The 20611-nt window shown below is 47.1% G+C and overlaps 1 protein-coding gene across 1 annotated transcript in view; it reads left to right on the forward strand.

The window, feature by feature from the left end:
- Prkch (protein kinase C eta) overlaps positions 1–20611 on the forward strand; it is a 269722-nt gene that overhangs the window by 173267 nt on the left and 75844 nt on the right. Inside the window, exon 10 of the mRNA XM_004649245.2 lies at positions 20385–20539. Within this exon, the coding sequence (XP_004649302.1) occupies positions 20385–20539 (155 nt within the window). The remainder of the gene's footprint in view (positions 1–20384; positions 20540–20611) is intronic.

The raw sequence follows: 20611 nt of genomic DNA on the forward strand, positions 1-20611 counted from the left end.
GAAAAGGATGTGGTTTGTTTTTCTGTGCATAGACAATGACTCTCTTACCATCTGTGGAAGACACTGAGCCTTTGTATACGATTTTGGAATTTTCATGTGGACTATTCCTCGGCTGCGTATTGTATCCCCTTGTTCTGTATGTCTGCTCCCACCATGCTATTTTGACTAGTACAACCCTGTAGCAGTTTCTTTTGTCGGTGATGGTGGTTGGTTGGTTTTTGGTTTCTAGGGGTAGGTTCTTGGTCTAGCCCAGGCTGATGTAGAATTCACTACGTAGTCTCATGCTGGCCTTGAATTCACAGCCATCCTCCTACCTCTGCCTCCCGAGTGCTGAGATTAAAGGCGTCTGGTGACTTTTCAGAAAACTATGGAAGCAGGAGATTTAGAGCCCAGGAAGTAATACAGAATGTATGTAGATGAGTTATTTGTATCTTTCTCGAGTTCTATCCAAGACAGTGAATTGGCAAACCTACCCCTCTCCTCCACCCCACCAACACACTACCAAGAAACAAGCCAGTGAACTCTCAGGGACTGTATTAGGTAGTAGAATCCTGGGTGCTCTTGCTCATTTATCGAATTTGGCATTATTTTTCTTGAATGGAGTAGGTGAGATGGATAAGGCCTCATTTAGCCATCCAGGGTGCTTATCTGTGCCTCGGGTCTGGCAAAGGCTTCCTCCCCCACTTTCTTCAAGCTAAATTCCCTCCCATTCCTTTCATCTTGGAGCCGGTGGGAGCTTCCCGCCACTTAGGACCTGGAATCCGACCTCTGAGTGCCTCCCTTCCTTGGGCTCACCAGGGACCCGAGCTCAGCTCAGCTGGGTGGGGGAGGGAGAGAATGTCTGAAAAACCACAGAAGGGAGATGGGGAGGCGGGAGGAGAAGGGGCAAGGTTTGGGAAAGAGGAACAAAGACAAAGAAGACTGAGCAGGAAAGGGGAGTGGCAAAGTAAATATTGGTCAGATGCTTTTAGTCTTTGTTTTGAGATCCAATTTATGGGAGCAAAGGTTCTTTGGAAAACACAAGACACTCCAAGAACTGCCTCTTTCCAGCAGGCCCAGACCCAGGCCCAGGCCCAGGCCCAGGCAGAAGGCTGCTGGGAGGATCACCTCATTCCTGGGAGATTTACTTGAGCTCTGTTTACATCTGCTGCACGGTGGTGGCTGTAGATGACAGAGCCCCCAGGGCGGGCAGGGCGGGAAGGAAGACCCAGGCTTGATTCCCTCTGCTGCTGACTCCCTCCCTGCTGGTGGTCTTCCTCATTCAGCCTGCAGGTGGCACTCTCGGCAGGCCAGAGGGGGTCCACTCCTCAGAGGTTGATCAACACAGCTGATGCCCTTTCTGAAGTGAGGGTGTCCAGGAATCTGTGTACACACAGATTAGTGTACACTATCATTAGTGTACACACAGGTACAACTTAATTTCAGTAGGCTTTATGTATGTTAGGGAAGTCACCTGGTAACATAAATACAGGGGAACATTGTTTTCTCTGTACTATTTTCTCCTTTATTTTCATATTAAATATTAGGGGTGTGTATGTGTGTCAAGAAAGTTAATCTTGAGTTGGAGGGGTGGCTTAACGGTTAAGATGTTTGCCTGCAAAGCCAAAGGACCTTCTATTCCCCAGGACCCATATTAGCCAGATGCACAAGAGGGCACATGCATCTGGAGTTCGTTTGCAGTGGCTGGAAGCCCTTGCACACCCATTCTCTCTTTCTCTCTCTCTCCCTTTCTTTGTCAAATAAATAAATAAAAGTAATTTTTTTTAAAAAAAAGAAAACTAATCTTTCATTGTTGCCTCAAGCTGGTGACAGCATGGTGACCTTCATTCCAAGAGCTCTGAGTTCAGATTCCACTAGTAACAGCCTGTTTGTCTTTAAATTTTATACAGATATGCATCTCCACCCCAAAATATGTCCACCCACCCTGGGGTTAGGGAGCCTCTAGATAGGCTCCCAGAGGAGCTCAACGGGACAGGAGAAGCCCACCCCATGCTGGCCTATGCTGACAGCTCTCCAGCACCTTTGTCACGCTTTCCTCTCTGTTGACCACTGAGCATGGTGATACGGCCAGTCTTCAATGTGTCCTAAATTGTCGCCAATAGCAGGACTGGGGAGGAGGCACCCTTGGCTCCTGCGGTAGCTAGCTGTGCCCCTCTGTTCTCTGAGGCTGAGACATTCCCAGGCATGGGGACAGAGGAGAAGAGGAAGTACAGCTGAAAATCTGGGAGACAAACAAAATGAAGGTCTGAAGAGGCCTCTGTTAGCCTGATCACAGCTGAATGCTTCTTGGAGTCCGCATGCACTATCTTTGCAGAAGGGTCAGGCCAAGAGTAGAAGAGGGCAGCTCACCGAGACCCTGGGAGACAAGCGTTCTGGCGCTTACCTCCAAAAGTGCATATTGACTTTCCATAAATGCCTATTGAATAAAACAAGCTATTATTAAATAGTTAAAGTAAATACCCAAGAACAATCCTCATTGTAAAGGTTTGGGAAACTGAAGTCAGCGAGGTTAAACAATTTGTCCCAGGTCATGGCAAGCAAGAGCCAGTTGGTGGATAAGTTTTTTCTTATATTTTATTTAATTATCTAAGAGAGAGAGAGAATGGGTGCATCAGGGCCTCTAATCACTGCAAACAAACTGCAGACACATGCACCACCTTGTGTTTCTGGCTTATGTGAGTACTGGGGAATTGAACCTAGATGCTTTGCCTTTGCAGGTGAGTGATTTAACTGCTGAGCCATCTCTATAGCCCTAGTTGGTGGATTTTTGACCAGTTTGCTCAGCATAATTAATTGTGTGTATGTGTGTGTTTCTATCACAACCAAAATTTCTTCTCTTTGGGATGAGAGGTAGCTCAGCAATTAAAGGCACTGGCTTGCTTGCAAAGACTAATGAGCTGGGTTCAATTCCCCAGTACCCGTGTAAAACCAAATGCTCAAGGTTTGTTTGCAGTGGTTAGAGACCCTGGGGTGCCATTCTCTGTCTTTCTCTTTCTCTATCTTTCTCTGCTCACAAATAAATAAATTATTTTACTTTATTTAATATTTATTTTTATTTATCTATTTGAGAGAAAGGCATATAAAGAGAGATGGGTACTCCAGGACCTCCAACCACTACAAATTCTAGACACACGCACTACTTTGTGTATTTGGCTTATGTGGGTCCTTGGGAACTGAACCTAGGTCCTTTGGCTTTGCAGGCAAGCGCCTTAATCACTGAACTGTCTCTCCAGCCAACAAAACTATTTGAAAAGAAATATGTTCTCTCTGTAGTATATATATTTTAGAAGACTTAAGTGTTAGTAATTAAGATGAAAGGCAGTTTTCACAAATATGTAGCTTCTGGCCTTTTATGAAATACCTAATGCTATTTCTTCCTTTCTTTTTGGAACTAGGTTTCCCCCTTTCCCTGAGCAATGACCACTACAAATGCCATTTGGTCTGCTCATGGGTCACTGGTTTGTGGTTTGCCTTTGGCTCAGATGAAAATAGAAAATGAGCCAGAACATGGCGTTTCCCATCTCTTACAACAGGGCTCCGTCCTTCTTCTAGGTTATTAGCCATGGTGACATCCCCACAACGATACTGGATCAGCATGTCCAGGGCAACCAAATGCTTGGCTTCACCCCTCAGCTGACCATCGCCGGGGTCAGAGCTCACAGGCTCTCTCCAGGCTCAGGACTTGGGCTTCCAGTCCTCTCGGTCTACCAGGCTTGAGACCTCTCTGTTGCTAAATGGGGTCCCAAAGAAGAGTGGGGAAGAAAAGAGTTGGTGGCTCTGGCTCACCACAGGGCTGCTGGGTGGTTAGCGGGAACAAGAGTCTGAAACCACTGACCTTGAGGTTGCTCAGCTGCAACTGGTTTTGTTGCTGGCCGTCACTGTCACTGGACCACTTAGCAGACCCATCACTTCTGCATCTGGGAAGATGGTTTGTGGCATTGCGTGTCATTTCCTTTGACGTAACTGAGTGGGCCTGGCTCAAGCTTTGTGCCGCTATGCTCATGTTGACTGGAAGCTTTGAGAGGCGGTGACCACATCTCTGGTGGGAGTTGGTGTTCCCCACCTAGGAGACAAAAGCGCGCAGTGTAAAAGCCCGGATGAAACCACAGCTCTAGCTGGGCGCGGCTGAGCTGCCTTTCTCCTGAGGGGTTTATGGGCCTTATGCTCATGAGGAAGTTGTCCTGTGTAGACTCAGCTGGTGACCAGCTGCCCAATTCTGGTCTGTCATGATTTATCACTTAGGTATTGTTGAAGTTGGTGTTGGGACTCTTTCCAGAGTCTCTTAGTTTCGCCCTCAATATGTATGACATTTTAAACACTAAAATGATATAATATATGATTCCCGATCACAACAGGGCACCCTTCCAGCCAGCCACCCCTTCCCTCACACAGGCTTTATTGTTCCAGTGCAGTGCATCTTGGGAAGCCACTGTGACACTCCCTTGGCCCCCACTCCCCAGGAGCTCAGACATAGTCTCTGTGGAGTTCTCTATGAAAGCATGAACTGTCCTTCCCCTGCTCACAGCAAATATAGACCTTTTGTATCATTGTTCATCACTGGTTGGTGAGACATAGTCAGTGTGGTAGTTTGAATAGATGACCCCCAATATAGTCAGTGTGTTATTAGTTTGTAGTTTGCCTCTGCAGCCACCTGGCTGGAGGCAGTGTCACTGGGCGGATCTTAAGGTGTGGTGGTGGGTTTGAGATTTTAATCTTAAGATATTCAAAGTGTACCTAGCTGGAGTTCCTGAAGTGTGCTGTGCTATGTGGCTTTTGGCTTTTGGCTTGTGGCTTCTCTTTCTCTGCTTGAACCTGTGAAAGCAGGCCAGCTTCTTCTGCCATTATGGAACTTCCCCTGGGTCTGTAAGCTTCAATAAATATCCCTTCCTCCATAACTGTGCCTGGTCTGGAAGTTCATCTCAGCGAACCTGAAGCTGTCTGCTACAGCCAGCAGCCATAGGAAGCCAATAAGGCAGATTGGCTTGTAGCTGGCCAGTGTCTCTTCTGGAAGCCTGTAGAACATGGGGCTTGTCATTCACTAGATTCAGCCCTCCTGACTTGGGCTTCAGGGTAGATCTGGAGCAGAAAGTTCATCTCACATAGCTCAGAAGTTCACCCCCATCACCTTGGCCCTCTCCAAAAACACCAGATAGTTCCAGTGCTCTTGGGGCTGGTAAATTTTCATCCTTGCTGGAAAAACAGAAGCAGAACAATTGTAAAGCATTTGTCCTCTTCTATCATGTAGTGTTCTAAGCCTGTCTTGGGGCTCCCCCCTATGCATTGTGAGGTGTTTTGTGGCAACTTTGGCATCAATTTACTAGGTACCAGTTATTCCCTGGGGAAAGATCTCTCTTGACTAAAAACAACTGTTCAGTGATCTGTCCTCTATATAGGAAGGCAAGAAGCTAGAAGACCACTTCTTATAGGAGTCAAACCAAAGCGTGTCAAAACTTCCTTATGGAGACTGAAGAGATGGCTTAGTGGTTAAGGTGCTTGCTGGAAAAGCCAAAAGACCCAGGTTTGATCCCCCAGTACCCCATGTAGAGTCAGATGCACAAGAAGGCACAGCATCTGGAGTTCATTTGCAATGGCTAAACTCTGGTGTGCTCCTTCTTTCTCTTTCTCTGCCTCCCTCTTCCTCTCTTAAATAATAAAATATGTTTTTTAATATACATGTTTTTATTGACAACTTCTATACTTACAAATAACAAGCCATGGTATTTCCCTCCCCACCCCCACTTTCCCCTTCATAACTCTGCTCTCTGTCATATCCCCTCCCTCTCTCCATTTAAAATATGTTTTAAAACTCCCTTTTGAAAGTGCACACCTCATCTTTTCCTCTGGGTTTGTAGAACGACCGAGTTCCCGTAGAAGGCTCCTTACAGCCGCCAGCATCTGCGCTGTGGCAGTGGCTTCCGGGGTGGCACCTGAGCTGGTGGAGACAGCAGAAGCAAGCAGACAGGGTCTGTTTAATGGGAGCCAGGACCCCACTAGCACCCTGATATCCTTCCTTAGCAGTGGGGGCTGCTGCTTGATAGGCAGCTGTCAGAGCCTGAGTCAGAGGGGGTCTGAGGCGTGTGCATTCAACGTGGGTTGTGATGAAAACCAAGGGGCAGAAATGTGCGACTTCTCTCATGTCACCATTTTCCCACTAGAATTTCACTGTGTCAACAAGGCATTGAGTCAGGGCTGCTTTATGAAAGCCGCCATCTCCCCTGGGAGCTCCCGGGGAGGCCTGTCTGTGAGTCAGCATCCCATCCAGTGTGGAGCACACAGGCCCGGCTTTACAAATAGATAATCAAAGCTTTAAGAACCATCTCCCAGCCAGTGTGGAAATACATGCTAAGAGCAATATGAGTGAGCTCTGGGGAAGAGCAAACTTGGTTTTCTTTTGTTTTCCATATAAGGAAATGCCATTTCAACTTAAAATAGAGATACTTTAAATGCTGCCTTTAAAATCAAGTGTTCTCTGAATATTTAAAGTAGACCTAGCCATCACGGGCATTGGCTCTTTCTATACTGAATGATATCATTGAATGACATTATGAATGATATTATCGAACCTATCTTACATTTTTAATGCAATTATATGGGGCACAAATTATGTACCAGGGACAAAAAAAAAGAAGATTCAAAGAACAAAAAGTGGGCCTTTAAAAAAATATTTTATTTATTATTTATTTATTTGAGAGAGAGAGAGAGAGAATGGGTGCACCAGGGCCTGTAGCACTGAAAATAAACTCCAGATGCATGTGCCACTTTGTACATCTTTATGTGGGTTCTGGGGAATTGAACCTGGGTCCTTTGGCTTTGCCAGCAAGCGCCTTAAGTGCTAAGCCATCTCTGCAGCCCCTGGGCTTGTTTTTTAATTATGTACCTCCAAAGATCATCATAGTTCCTCATGATATAAAAAGTCATAATGGATGGTCTTCCCAGGGGAGGGCCTGTCTGCCCTCTGACTTGAGGGTGAACCTGAACCTCAGACAGGGGGAAAGGGACAGCTTCTATGACCACAAAGCCACTGAGGCAAAGCCTTACATGATACGCCCAGATTGTCAGCAGAGATGAGGGAGTGCTGAAGATGAGTCAGAGGGGATCAGAGAGCTTTTAGCCTCAGGTAGGAAGAAGCAAGGAGCCAACCAAGGCTTTCTAAGCCAGGGAGCAGTGTAAGACTTGCACATGAAAAGGCCTCCCTGGCTGCTGTCTGCAGAGGAAGGAGGCTAAACCAGTGACCTGTGTGACCTTATGCCCTGATGCAGTGATCCCGGGAGTGGACTTGACAGTGTCTTCAATGAGGAGTGGCCAGGAGGGAGCCTGAGAGAACTGGGTTACAGTGAGCTCCGTTGGGGTAGCGCAAGGGTGAACTGCTTGGCCTGGGATTCTGGATGTCTGTGTCCTCCCTGACTTCTGGATTGAGTGTCAACTGTACCGCACAAGTTTGCATTTGGAGTTTGTGGAGAAGTGCGGCAGGGGGAGTGCAAGCCAGGGCCCAGGAGGGGTGGGAAGCAAGCGAAAGAGGAGTGGAGGAAAGGGTGCCACAGGAGAAGCACCGGGTGCCACAAGAAGTGAGGTCACCAAAGTACTTGATGCTGTCTGTTGGATCCAGCTGGAAGTGGTTGGTGTGGCCATCTTGGTATCCACTCCCAATTTGGAAGGTTTCCAGCCATCCCACCTCCATCTGACCAATTAAAGTCCCCCCCACCCCGACACAGCACCCTCTCCCCACGACAAACCTAGTCTGTTTCCTTACTTTACCTGTCATCCTTTTAGAGCTATGCCTCTGTGACTTTAGCCCATGAACTTTTACAGGAAGGGCTGGTCTTTCTTCCTCAGTAGTCAGTAGAGATCGGTATCTGCACAGATTGCAAAATCGTTTGGGAAGAGATTGTGGGTGAGGCACCTGATTGAACAGATCTTGTTCCCAGCCAGAGGGCCAGACAAGAGCTTGCAGCTGCAGAGGAAAAACCAGACCATGGACAGCATGTGGGGTACACATTATGTATGAGAAGTTCTACGGGAGCATGTGCCTCCAAATAGCATGTGGAGTGCTCACTGCACAAGGGAGTATTCACAGGAACACGTACCCCCAGATAACGTGTGGAGTGCACCCTGCATTATGAAAGCATCAGCCAGATCACCCACATTGTAGAACGGAGCGGGAAGGAGTAGAGTCGCAGTTGATCCCAGGCATCATCTCAAGATGGATATAGAGAATATTCTTTGCCAGATTGTCTTCATTTTTAGCTTAGTAAAATGGCATAATCAGACAAGTCTAACAAAGAATCTTCCAAGATGAAAAACATGTCTAATTCATTTAAAAATCTGGGAGATGGACTTGGAGCTTTTTCCAGCATTTGCAAAGTCGTGGTGTGTCTGTCACAGTGATGACCTAACTAAATGACATGCTATTTTTACACTTGATTCTGAATCACTTTATAAACACATTCTATTCTGTGAGCCTTCAATGAGCCCACGCCTGTTTGGTACTAACCAAAATCGTTATAAAGAGAATTGCCCTATGTGAAATGATGACTTCAAAACAATCCTGTTGGGCATGTGTTTGTTGAGGAACTACGGCTTTAGAAGGAAGAAGAAAGAAGGGGAAGTTAAAAGAAAAAGGAAAGGTAGACAAAGAAGGAAGAAAGAAAAGAGGGAAAAAAGGAATTCACCTAAGGTATTTTCATTGTGAATCCAATAGGAACATTTTTCATCACAAGACACTGTTCAGGTGCCTTTTTCTACCAGTAGGGGACGCTTCAAAGGATAATGTGGCTAAATCATTAACCAATCAACATTTCCACACTGTCTTGTCTCATTACCAGTCAGTGGTCTTCAGAGATGGCAGCTTCTCTAGGCTAATACAAGTGACCATTACCATGGCAAGAGAGACTATCCTTTGAATGCCATGTCCTTTAATTTCCATTAAATAAAAGTCCAACTAATTGTAGGAGCACATAGAAATTGAATTAGGGGGGCTTAGCAGTTAAGGTGTTTGCCTGCAAAGCCTCATAATAACCCTGGTTTGATTCCTTAGTGTCCACGTAAAGCCAGATTCACAAAATAGTGTATGCATCTGGAGTTTGTTTGCAGTAGCTAGAGCGCCTAGGAGGCTCATTCTCTTTCTTTCTCTGTCTCTGTCTCTTTATGCTTGCAAAAAAATTAAAAAAAAATTTTTAACAAAATGGCATTTGGAGCTGGGCATGGTTGTGTACACCTTTAATCCTAGCACTTGAGAGGCCAAGGTAGGAGGATCACTGTGGGTTAGAGGCTAACCTGAGACTACATAGTGAATTCCAGGTCTGCCTGTGCTACAGCAAGACCCTACCTTGAAAATTCAAAAAAAGAAAAGAAATAAAAAGAAGAAGAAGAAATGGCATTGAGAGTAGACTGGCAAATGATAACCAGGAAATATTATGCAATCTTAGTGAAATAAAAAGGATATGTTTTCCATTTTTTTTCTGTCTTTTTTAACAGGCTATAGAGTTCTAAATATAATTAGGACCTAAGGGGGGAATTAAATCTAGTTTAAATTACCTAATAAATATGTTCTATGCCCTCTAATCTACTCTGTAGGATTTTGGGAGCTAGGAGTCATGCGTAACTTGTTTCTCTTTGTGTTTAAGCTTCTCTCTGTGCTTAACCATATTGTGACTTTTTGATTTTCTTTATTTTTGCTTTATAATTTCATTATAAAACTATGGACATATAATCACTTTACTAAACAGAAAAGCCAGGATAAAGGGAGATGGAGTGCCAGCTGAAGACCTGGTTCTTGTTTATGCAACTCTTCCACGACCTGTATTTTGCTGTTATAAGTGTTTGTTTATGAGTTTGTTCAAGATGGTGTAGCATTTACCTTCCTGTTGCTGGGACAAAACACCTGCCCCAAAGCCGCTGACAGGGGGACAGGGTTTATTTGGGCTTACAGACTCGAAGGGAAGTTCATCGTGGCATAGGAAACATGGCACAGCAGGAGCTGGGCATCGCGTCTTGCCATAGCAGCTGGGAGGGAGCAGCAAGAGTAAACTGTCAAGACGAAGAGAGAGAGAGAGAGAGAGAGTAAACTAGTCCTGGCGGGGACGGGGGCTTGAGTTAAAAATACCCCAAAGCCTACTCCAGCAATGTACCTCCTCCCGCAAGATTCCACCTTCCAAATTGCCACAAGCTGGGGATTGAGTATAAGGCTCAATTCAAACATATGAGGCTATGGGAGACACTTTGCATTCAGACTACTGCAGGCAGGTTCTTGCTGTATGGTCCAGGATGGCCTGGAACTTGGATTCTTCTGCCTTAGCTTCCCAAGTGCTGGAATTATAGGCACATGCCGCCACACCCACAGCCTCAAACTCTTTTAAGTGTGCCCAGGGGACTTCACCTCTTTAGACTTTACTTACATAAAATGATTGGGTAAAACTACGTTTGGCAGTTTGTTCTGATTTTTCTGAAGTTCTAGTATAAATTTGCTAAGAAACCCAAAAATGGTTTCGTGCTATGTTGTTTCCTGAAGCATTTATTAGCCCATCACAGCCCAGGAACAATACTCAGTGCTCTGAAGAACATACCCCTTAGCCTCCGAACTCTGCCCTCAAAGGTTTCAGATCCTCCAGGGAAACACGAGCAAGGACAAAATGATACTCGGACCAGGGACACCAAGGGAGGTTCCCACACAAAGGACTTGCCCTGCACCCATCCTACCTTCACTTATTTGGGTTTTAAAACTCCTCTGGGCCTGTGTGTGCAGGGTGTGTTGAGCTACTGGTGTATTTCCCTAGTCTGCCATGCATCCCAACAAGTCTTGTTGTGACTTATCCTGAGAGATGAATGTAATGCTTCCTGACTACGAGGAAAATGCTTACCTCTGGACAGAAATGTGCATCCCTCCAGGTTTGAAGTCCAGGTTCCTAAGGGTTCAGTGTATTGGAGGCATACCTCACCTACTCAGAAGCTCGTCTCTGCTCACACAGGCCATGTCTTGCCCACAGGCTTGATGGAAGGGTTGCTAGGTGACTGCATTAACTTCTCGCATTGTACAACAGGAATGAATGATTTAAGAAAAAAAAATGAAGCCATTAGAGTCTGTCTTATTGTTTCTTCTGTGAAGCCTTTGTAATGGTTTTAATGTGGGTAAGTTCAAGCAGTTTCCAGTTCAGGCATGGTGCAATCAAGTTTCTTCACGAGGGTGCTTTTCCACCGTGACCTCTTTGACGTCAGTAATTGTTTCCTGTTGATGTGAACTCCCTATTCCCCCTGCAGATGACTTCGTTGAGAAAAATAAGAAAACAGTGTCACTCAGGAGAAGTTCAGCAGAGTGCTCTTTTATTCCTGGAGATTTCCTTCTTTTAGCCATGGCTGATAATAGCTCTTTGGCTTTTGACATGCAGGGGGTGGCTGTTATTCATGTAGAAATATTCCTTAGTAATTCTGGAACAGACTGGTAAATAGAGATGGGGCTCCCAGCTTAGCATTGCCTTAAAACACTAAATTATTCATAACTGTAATAGTTATTGGCTGTTTGTTGAATTTCTTTCCGGAGTTAATATCTAGCTTCATGGTGCTCAGGCATATCTTGACCATTTCTTACTTAGAACATTCCACCCTCCCCAATCTTCCAATGAAAGTTATATTTGTAAGTCATAGGACTGTGGAATCTAGTTTTAAACAGAAAAATCTTTCTCAACCTGATTATAAGAACGAGTCAAGGGCTGGAGGAGATGGCTTAGCAGTTAGGGTGCTTACCTGTGAGGCCTAAGGACCCAGGTTCAATTACCCCGTACCCACATAAGCCAGAGGTACATGCTGGAGTTTGTTTGCAGTGGCTAGAGGTTTTGCCATGCCCATTCTCCCATTCTCTCTCTTTCTCTCACTCTCAAACAAATAAACCGGGCATGGTGGTACATGCCTTTAATCTTAGCACTTGGGAGGCAGAGGTAGGAGGATTGCCGTGAGTTCACGGCCACCCTGAGACTACATAGTGAATTCCAGGTCAGCCTGGGCTACAGCAAGACTCTATCTCAAAAAAAAAAAAAAAATAACCCAAAATAAACAAATAAATTATTTTTTTTAAAATGAGTCAACTCTATACAAGGGAGAAATAGCTATTCCATAGTCTGTAGTGAGCACATTTGCTTTGCAATCTGTGCTTTAAAGCCTATAGCCTATAAAGGTGAGACTATGAATTATCATTCAATGTCAGAAAATGAGTAAACTTAATGGAACCAGGATCTTGGTTGATATCAGATTACCAGTCTACTTTTTGTAACCCGCATTTAGCCTACACTTACCAGCAAAATCCTCACTGGTCAAGGCCATTACCATATGGCATTACAAAGTGTCCCTCTACCCCAGCAGCTGGGGTTGGACTCCTTCCATCTACTTGAACCCTCTAGATGTGTTTTTTTGTTTTGTTTTGTTTTTTCAGGCAGGGTCTCCTGCAACCCAGGCTGACCTTGAACTCCTGATCCTCCTGCCTGTACCTCCCACGTGCTGGGATTATAGGTGTAAACCACCACGCTAGGCCCTCTAGGGCTAGATTCTTGTCCCAGCATGAGGGTGAGTGAGCCTTTGCAGCTGCCATGTGTGTGTGTGTGTGTGTGCTTCTGTCACTCTGTGAAGGAGATGCTATCTACCTCTGCATCTAGAGCACAGAGCAGATCGCCGCTGAACGGGCTGCACTTCCGGCCGTGGTGGCTAAAGCTGTCATGGAGGCGGTGCTAGCTGACAGCTGACAGTAACGGCCGCACTTGCTAACACGTTCTTAGCACTTTCTGTGTGCCAGGAAGCAGTCAAAACGGAACTCATCGGGTCCCCGCAAACTCTGACTTCAGTCATCTTCTTGTCTCCATTTTGCAAAGGGAGTTGCCAGATAGCGGGAAAATAAAGTACAAGAGGAGCTGATTCTGCCCGCAAAGCACCAGCCTCCTCCTCACAGGTGCCACCACTGGTGCCACTCCTTCTAGTGATGCCAGTCCTCCAGCACTAGGCACAAGGTCTCCTACAGTTGCCGTCTGCCTCTTCCCCTCTTCACCGAAAGTCATGTCTATGCTATTTGCTGGGGTTCTTTTCAGCACGAGCCTGGCTCCGAGGGAAGCTCTTTGCTTCTGGTTAATGCTCTCATGTTCGCTGTTGCTATAGTTGACATTTTCCCAGATTTATAAATCAGGAAAGTTATTTTCCTTAACAAATAGTGTGTATTTGTCTTAAAATTGCCCTGGCAGCAACAGAAAACTAACCCAAATGCATACAGAAAGAGAACTAAAAGCCAAGATTCAGAGGTTCAGGAGGCATCTTGTGGAACCCAGGTCAGAAACTGCTTGGATCTCTTGGGAGGACGTAAAACTGAAAAGACGTGAGGAACCCTGGGGGTTCCTTCCCTGCTGCTCCTTCGCCCTGATCTCCTATTTCTGCCCCACTCTCTGACTTCAGCTTTTGTCTTCTTGTATCCACGCACCTATCTGTCTGTCCATGCCCTCATCTATCTGTCTGTTCATCCATCCATCAGTCTATCCATCCACGAGTCCAGGCTTTCACCATTCTGTCATACAGAGACATTTCACAGCACAAAGGCAACCTCAGCTCCCTAAATCACACTCCTTCGGTTCTTGCATGCAGACCAGACTAAAATTAACCCTCTTTACCTCAGTTGGAATTTTCTGCGAAGGACACAAGCTCAGTCCAGTTAGTTGTGTACAGGAGACTCGGCAGTAACCCACGGCCCATGAGGAGGCTGAGGTAGTCTCTGAGAAGAATATAACTCTCTCTGAATGGACACTTCCAAAGGTGTGTGTCACAGTCACCCAGGGTCACCCCCTTACAATGTCATCTTGTCACTTGTACCATCTTGGCCTGGCTCTTGGTCTGTCTCATCTAGCTGCCTGTAAGTGTCTGCTTCCAAGAACAATCCTCAGATAGTTAGAGGAGTTGTACCACAGGGGATATTTTTATTCCCCCCCCCCTCTGTCTGGGGAAGCAACAGCTCTGGCCGGAGAGCCAGAGCAGAGAACTGGCTCACGCTACAGTGGGTTAATGGAACCAGGGCAAGTGATGACAGGAATTCTATTATTACCAGCTCAGTGACCTCTGCGCCTGTAACTAACATGGGGCGTGGGGACAAAAGGATTTCTGAGTCGCTTTTATTCCCCCAGGTGTTCATCATCCCTAATGACTTGCATTTGTGGTTAGCTGAATCAGAGACCAGAGACAGGCGCAAGGGAGAGACAAAGGGCCAGGCTGAAGTCCGGCTGGTGTCCTGGACCTTCGGTCTCCTACCGTCCTGACAGATCTACCTGAGGGGAGCCCAAGCCGCAGGTGAAGCTCTGTGTGCTCAGGCTCAGCTCCTAGGGAACTGCTGGAGGAAAAGTAAGGTCGCTGTGTGCACGATTAAAGTACAGGAGGAGTCCTCTGGCTGTCTCTGCCTGAGTGTGATTAGCAAAGTCCTCCCTGCCCCAGAAGTGACTCATGGCCACCCTAATCCACCACGCAGTCCCTCCCTAATGCAGGATTCCCCAAAAATGCTTCATCTGGTTGCTTCACAGTAGAGTTTATAAGGCACAGTTTAGGGTTCAGCAAGTATCCGGTGAGGCTAGTTCTTAAATAGCACAGTTGCCAAGTGGAGTTATGGGTAAGAGGTTACCTTGGCTTCCTCTCTTGAGTTTCACATGTAGGTCTCTGCTGTGAATGAGGTATTTTTCTGGGGGCTGGAGAGATGGCTTAGTGGTTACGATGCTTGCCTGCAAAGCCTAAGGACTCTGGTTCAATTCCCCAGTACCTATGTAAGCCAGATGCAAAAGGTGGTACATACATCTGGATTCATTTGCAGTGGCTAGAGGCCATGATGCACCCATTCTCTCTCTGCCTCTTCTCTCCCTCTCAAATAAATAAAACATTTTTAATAGTTTATTTTTATTTATTTATTTATTTGATAGAGAAAGAAGGGGAGAGAGAGAGAGAGAGAGAGAGAATGGGCGCGCCAGGGCCTCCAACCACTGCAAACAAACTGCAGACACGTGCACCCCCTTGTGCACCTGGCTAATGTGGGTCCTGGGCAATCGAACCTGGGTCCTTTGGCTTTTCAGGCAAACGCCTTAACCACTAAGCCATCCCTCCAGCCCAAGAAAACATTTTTAGAAAAGAAATGGTATTTGCTGAATGTGAGAGGCTTTGGACATGCCAATGAAGTTCATTCCCAGAGAGACAAGAATTTGCTGGAGTGATTTGTTTGTTGCTAATGTTGTTTTATGATCCATGGCATGTCCCCATGCTGACCGGAGACTTTTCAAGCCATATCTTATCGCTGCCACCTGTTTTACCACAGGCACTGGCCTCAAAGTTCTAACGGAGGCCCGGGAGGTGAGTGATGAGTTTATCGACAGAAGCTGGACCCCCCCCCACCCCCGCAGTGCTCAGTGGGTGACCTGAGACGGGGTCAAACAAAGCTGCCCTGATTGGCCTTTTGCTTAGTCTACAAATGCTTTTTTTAATGAAACTAGCAGTGGGAGTGTTTTGGTCTTTGCAAGCCCTGTGCTCTGCCCGGGTACAGGACGCAAGCCCAGTGCCTTCCCTTCGCCCCTCCTCCCCGCCCCTCCGCCCTCTCTAGCCTGGTCTGCGTGAGTTCATCTTCAAGCGTGGGAATCAGCTCTTCTCCGCAGCTTTGCCCAGGCCCCACCTTTAGACTCCAGGCTGCCCCGGGCTCCCAGGACAGCCCCTGATCTCTCCACTGCCCTCAGCCCCTGGCTGGTGTGCTCTGTCTGCACCGTGAGCAGGTGTAGGGCTTCATCTGCTGAGGGCTCCTGGGCCTGCCATGCTGGAGTGCTCAGTGAACAAGCGTTCTGCCCAGACTCTTAGGGGAGAAGTACGGAAGGTCATCGAAAGCTGCAGCCCGCACTAGAACTCAGACCCTCGGAGCTCTGAGACCCGAACCAGAGTGAGTTGGCACGCAGTTTGGTTGCCCTTCCTGTAAGCCTGGTGCCACAGCAAATCCCCCAGGGGAAAAGAACGGATCACCGATGGCCCTCAGTGGACTGCTCTCTTTCTTTGGCCACTTTCACATGCCCACTGTTGGATTAACTCTCTCCTAAAACAGCTTGGAGAAAGTCAGGTGACTTGGCCTGCTTCATAGGAATGGCCCACGCTGCTCTCGGAAACCCCGCGAGATCCTGAACAATAGAAAACAGTGTCTTGCCCAGATCCCCACTAGCCAGTGCTGACTTTGGGCGTCACATAGGACTTTTTCTTGTTCTTTCTGCGCATGTATTTGGCTGTCACTGAAGTCATTCTGCACCCTCACATTCCTTTCTGAACCAAAGATGTCATCATGAGAGCCACCATCAGAATTGTAGCATTCCAGCTGCTCTTACTGCATGCCTGACAGGGGGACCAGGTGACATGCTTCATAAAATTTTACTTCTGCTGATCCCTCATCTCTTACCCTACATTCATTCACCCCACACACCACTCAAAGATAGGTACATTTTCCTTTCTGTCCACGGGAGAGTTTTGCCATTTATTTCTGTTTCTACAGTGTTGTTCTTGGGGAAATGACAGCCAGATGTCCACCCCTCATCCCCTCTCACATACACCCTGCAACAGTTTGGGTTCCTTGCAGTAAAATTGCTTGGTTTTTTTTCCTTATTTTCTATTTTGCAAGGTACAATCTCACTCTAGTCCAGGCTGACCTGGAATTTACTAGGTAGTCCCAGGCCAGCCTTGAACACTCGAAAATCCTCCTACCTCTGCCTCCCTAGTGCTGAGATTAAAGGTGTGCACCACCACACCTGGCAAGATCACTCTTATTTACTGGTTGATCAACATATTTCTATCTGCTTTTTGAAAAAAAATTATTTATTTATTTGAGAGAGAGAAAGAGTGGGCGTGCCAGGGCCTTCAGCCACTGCAAACAAACTTCAAATATGTCACCTTGTGCATCTGGCTTATGTGGGTCCTGGGGAATCAAATCAGGGTCTTTTGGCTTTGCAGGCAAGCACCTTAACCACTAAGCCATCCCTACAGTCCTATATTTCCTTTCTTTTTTTTTTTTTTTTTTTTGTTTTTTTGTTTTTTTGAGGTAGAGTCTTGCTCTAGCTCAGGCTGACCTGGAATTCACTCTGTAGTCTCAGGGTGGCCTCGAACTCACTGCGATCCTCCTACCTCTGCCTCCCTAGTGCTGGGACTAAAGGCGTGCGCCACCACACCCGGCTCAGTCCCATATTTCTATCTTTATACCTTGTCCCATCCCTTGAGGTTTTTGTTGTTGTTGTTGTTGTTTTGGGGGGTGGTTTGAGTTAGGGTCTCACTTTAGTCCAGGCTGACCTGGGATTCACTATATAAGCGCAGGGTGGCCTCGAGATCACGGAGATCCTCGTACCTCTGCCTCCTGAGTGCTGGGATTAAAGGTGTGCACCACCACGCCCGGCCACCCTTGATGTTTTTGATAGGGTGGACCCTAGCTTTCTTAAACGCTCATTGCATCTCCTCCAGTTTGCTTCCCTTTGAGCTAGCTCCCAGAGTTCACAGTAGCCCCAGGGCAGTGAGTTGTATCCTCTTCCAGGTTAGTGCCAGACAGGAGCTTGGAACCGAGACTCTAAATGGAAAGAAGCAGAAGCAGCCAATGTGCTTGCAGTTCTAAAGCCTGGGTTCTCTTCTTTCCTTGGGTGCAGCCCAGGAGAAAGTGCCAGACTCTGTGGGTATTCGGAAATCTGTCCTCAGGGTTGTGGGTGAGGCCAACAAGGAAGAAAATGAACAAGACTAAGAGGCAGCATTTCCTCTCCTCCTCCTACCCCCAAACACACACACATACCCTTAGTATTTAGCCCAAAGTCTAGCTTTTTACATTTTGGGGGGGGGTGTGTACTGGAAGTAGATAAATTTCTTTTAGAAGGCCCCTGTCTTTTGATGCCTACAGCCTTAGAAACACTTACCTAGAGCACAGACTTATGGTAGTTTAAAGAATGGCCACTCTGGGCTGGGAAATAGCTTAGCGGTTAATGGGCTTGCCTGTAAAACCTAAGAACCCAAATTTAATTCTCCAGTACCCACATAAGCCAGATGCACAAGGTGGTGCATGCATCTGGAGTTCGTTTGCAGTGGCTATCCAGCCACTGGCCTGCCAATTCTTTCATTCTCCCTCTGTTTGCCTGTCTTTCAAATAAATAAATAAACCTGGGCATGGCGCACGCCTTTAATCCCAGCACTTGGGAGGCAGAGGTAGGAGGATCATCATGAGTTCAAGGCCACCCTGAGACTACATAGTAAATTCCTGGTCAGCCTGGGCTAGAGTGAGACCCTACCTTGACAAACCAATAAAATAAAATAAGAGCAAAGAATGGCCACTCAGCTGGGCATGATGGTGCACGCCTTTAATCCCAGCACTTGAGAGGCAGAGGTAGGAGGATCACCATGAGTTTGAGGCCACCCTGAGACTACACAGTGAATTCCAGATTATCTTGAGTCTGGGCTACAAAACCTTACCTTGAGAAACAAAACAAAACAAAACAAAAAGTGGCCACTCACCTACTGACCCACTTCATATAGTAAAGAGTTCCTAACAACTGGAATTCCTGTGGCTGCCAGCCACATCCATGAAGATGAACAGGTTGGTCCACAAAATAAGTGAGGCTGGCCTACTTGCTCAGGGGTGGTGGTGTGACTTTTCCACCTGTATCTTCACCAGGCCCCCTGCGGCCACCCCTCCAGATGAGCCACATGTTAGCCTAACAACTTCCTGTACAGGTGAGGCAGAGCTTTGGGAGTTGCCTCTGAGAGCCCTCCCCCGTGTCCGTGTCCATTTCATCCACTTCCTAAAGTGCCCCACCCACCAGAGTCCTAACCTAGGGAAGTAAGGAACGGTCCTTGGTCAGAGCCCATCTCACCATTATGCCCCTCCCCTTGTCAGGCATACCGAAAGGAGGGCCCCGATCGTAGTTCTGGCTGTATCCCTTGGGCAGCTATTGGGCAGCCTGGGCACTTGCATTGGTGGCGTCTTTCATATTTGTGGATCTGCCATTCTGTCTTCACTCTTAAATTCATGTTTACTGTTGGTAGTTAACAAATACAGCAGATTTTTTTTTTCCTTCTCATGAAAGTATTACTTAAAATACTGACTAGGAGGTTGCGAGTGACTTCTGATCGGGATCTGCTTGACTGCCCCAGTGATGCAGTGGCAGGAGAGCAGGCCCGGGCATGTGTAACTCCCAGGGAAGATGTGTAAGTGCGAGTCCACAGCCTGTGGTAGAACACCAGTTTCCCCGCACGTGACCTCCCACGTTCCCAGCCCAGAAGGGTTCCACTGACTCTGAATGCATGGCGCTCATCCTGTCTTTGGCCTACAAGTCACTTGTTCAGACACCTCCCCCAGCCCTCACTCAGGTGACATTTTCTACTTCCTCTGCTACTGTTTCACAAGATGTACCAGAACGTGTAGATGTGATTGCTTATGTTTTGTTTTGTTGTGTTTTGAAGTACTCTGTGTCTCCTGCACCAGGCTTTCCAGCCTGCGGTCTTCTGTTGGGTGCCCAGCACCCCATTGAGCACTGACTCAATGGGACTTCACAAGTGCTTGGGGGAAGGAAGGGAGGGAGGAAACCCACTGGTCTTAAAGGTCCTCAAATCAAAACTTCTTTCCCATGCCTTCTGTCACAAGGCAGTCCTGTCCCTGACCCCTGACTGCCCCACCTGCTCAGTCCCTAGGTTACTGCACAAGGAACATATTAAGAGTCCCCTGCCTGCTGAGAGCCACTGCGGGTCGAGGCGCCCCTCCCCCATGCATTTCACATCCCACCTCCCATGGGCAGTCTCCTGAGGGATTGAAGGGCTTTCTTAGTGTGGAGGTCATTCACGATGGCCATTGGACTTCTGGCGGGCTGATTTTATAATACCTTTTCTTTGTTTCCGGTACACCTATGAGGAATGAAGCACCTACCTAAGTGTGTTTTACCCTGCTTGCTGCACTGACAGCATTCACCAAAGAACTTAAATTGTTCTTTTCCCTCACCTTTAAGGTACAGAGCCAGAATTAGAGCCAAAGTTTCCTGATGTCGTCTCTGTCGTTAGTGATGTTGAAAGTCAAGGCTATGTGGAATTACCTGAAGATCCCTCTTGTTTGCTGGCTTGTTTTGAGGCAGGGTCTCACTCTGTCTCAGGCTGACCTGGAACTCACTCTGTAGCCCCAGGCTGGCCTGGAACTCAGCCTTCAGAGTGCTGGGATTGTAGGCGAGAGCCACCGCTCTGGGAGTCCCTCTTTTCTGAGGGAACACGAGATCCATCCCACAGGGCCATCTCTGTACGTTTCTGGAATACCTGTGCTGACCATCTCTGTCCCTTGCCTCACCCTGCAGCGGCGCCATGCTGACGAGCTCTAGGCTAATCACTGCTTCACACGTGTTTGCATCTAGGATCGCCTGTTTTTTGTGATGGAGTTTGTGAATGGAGGTGACTTAATGTTCCACATTCAGAAGTCCCGTCGTTTCGATGAAGCCCGAGCTCGGTTCTACGCCGCAGAGATTATTTCGGCCCTCATGTTCCTACACGAGAAGGGCGTCATCTACCGGTGAGTCTGAGTGGTAGGGTCCCCTCTCTCCCAGATCGCCTCCTGGCTGGACCTCACCTTCCACTTCTCATA

Source organism: Jaculus jaculus, chromosome 7, assembly GCF_020740685.1.
Source record: "Jaculus jaculus isolate mJacJac1 chromosome 7, mJacJac1.mat.Y.cur, whole genome shotgun sequence".
Taxonomy (NCBI): Eukaryota; Metazoa; Chordata; class Mammalia; order Rodentia; family Dipodidae; genus Jaculus; species Jaculus jaculus.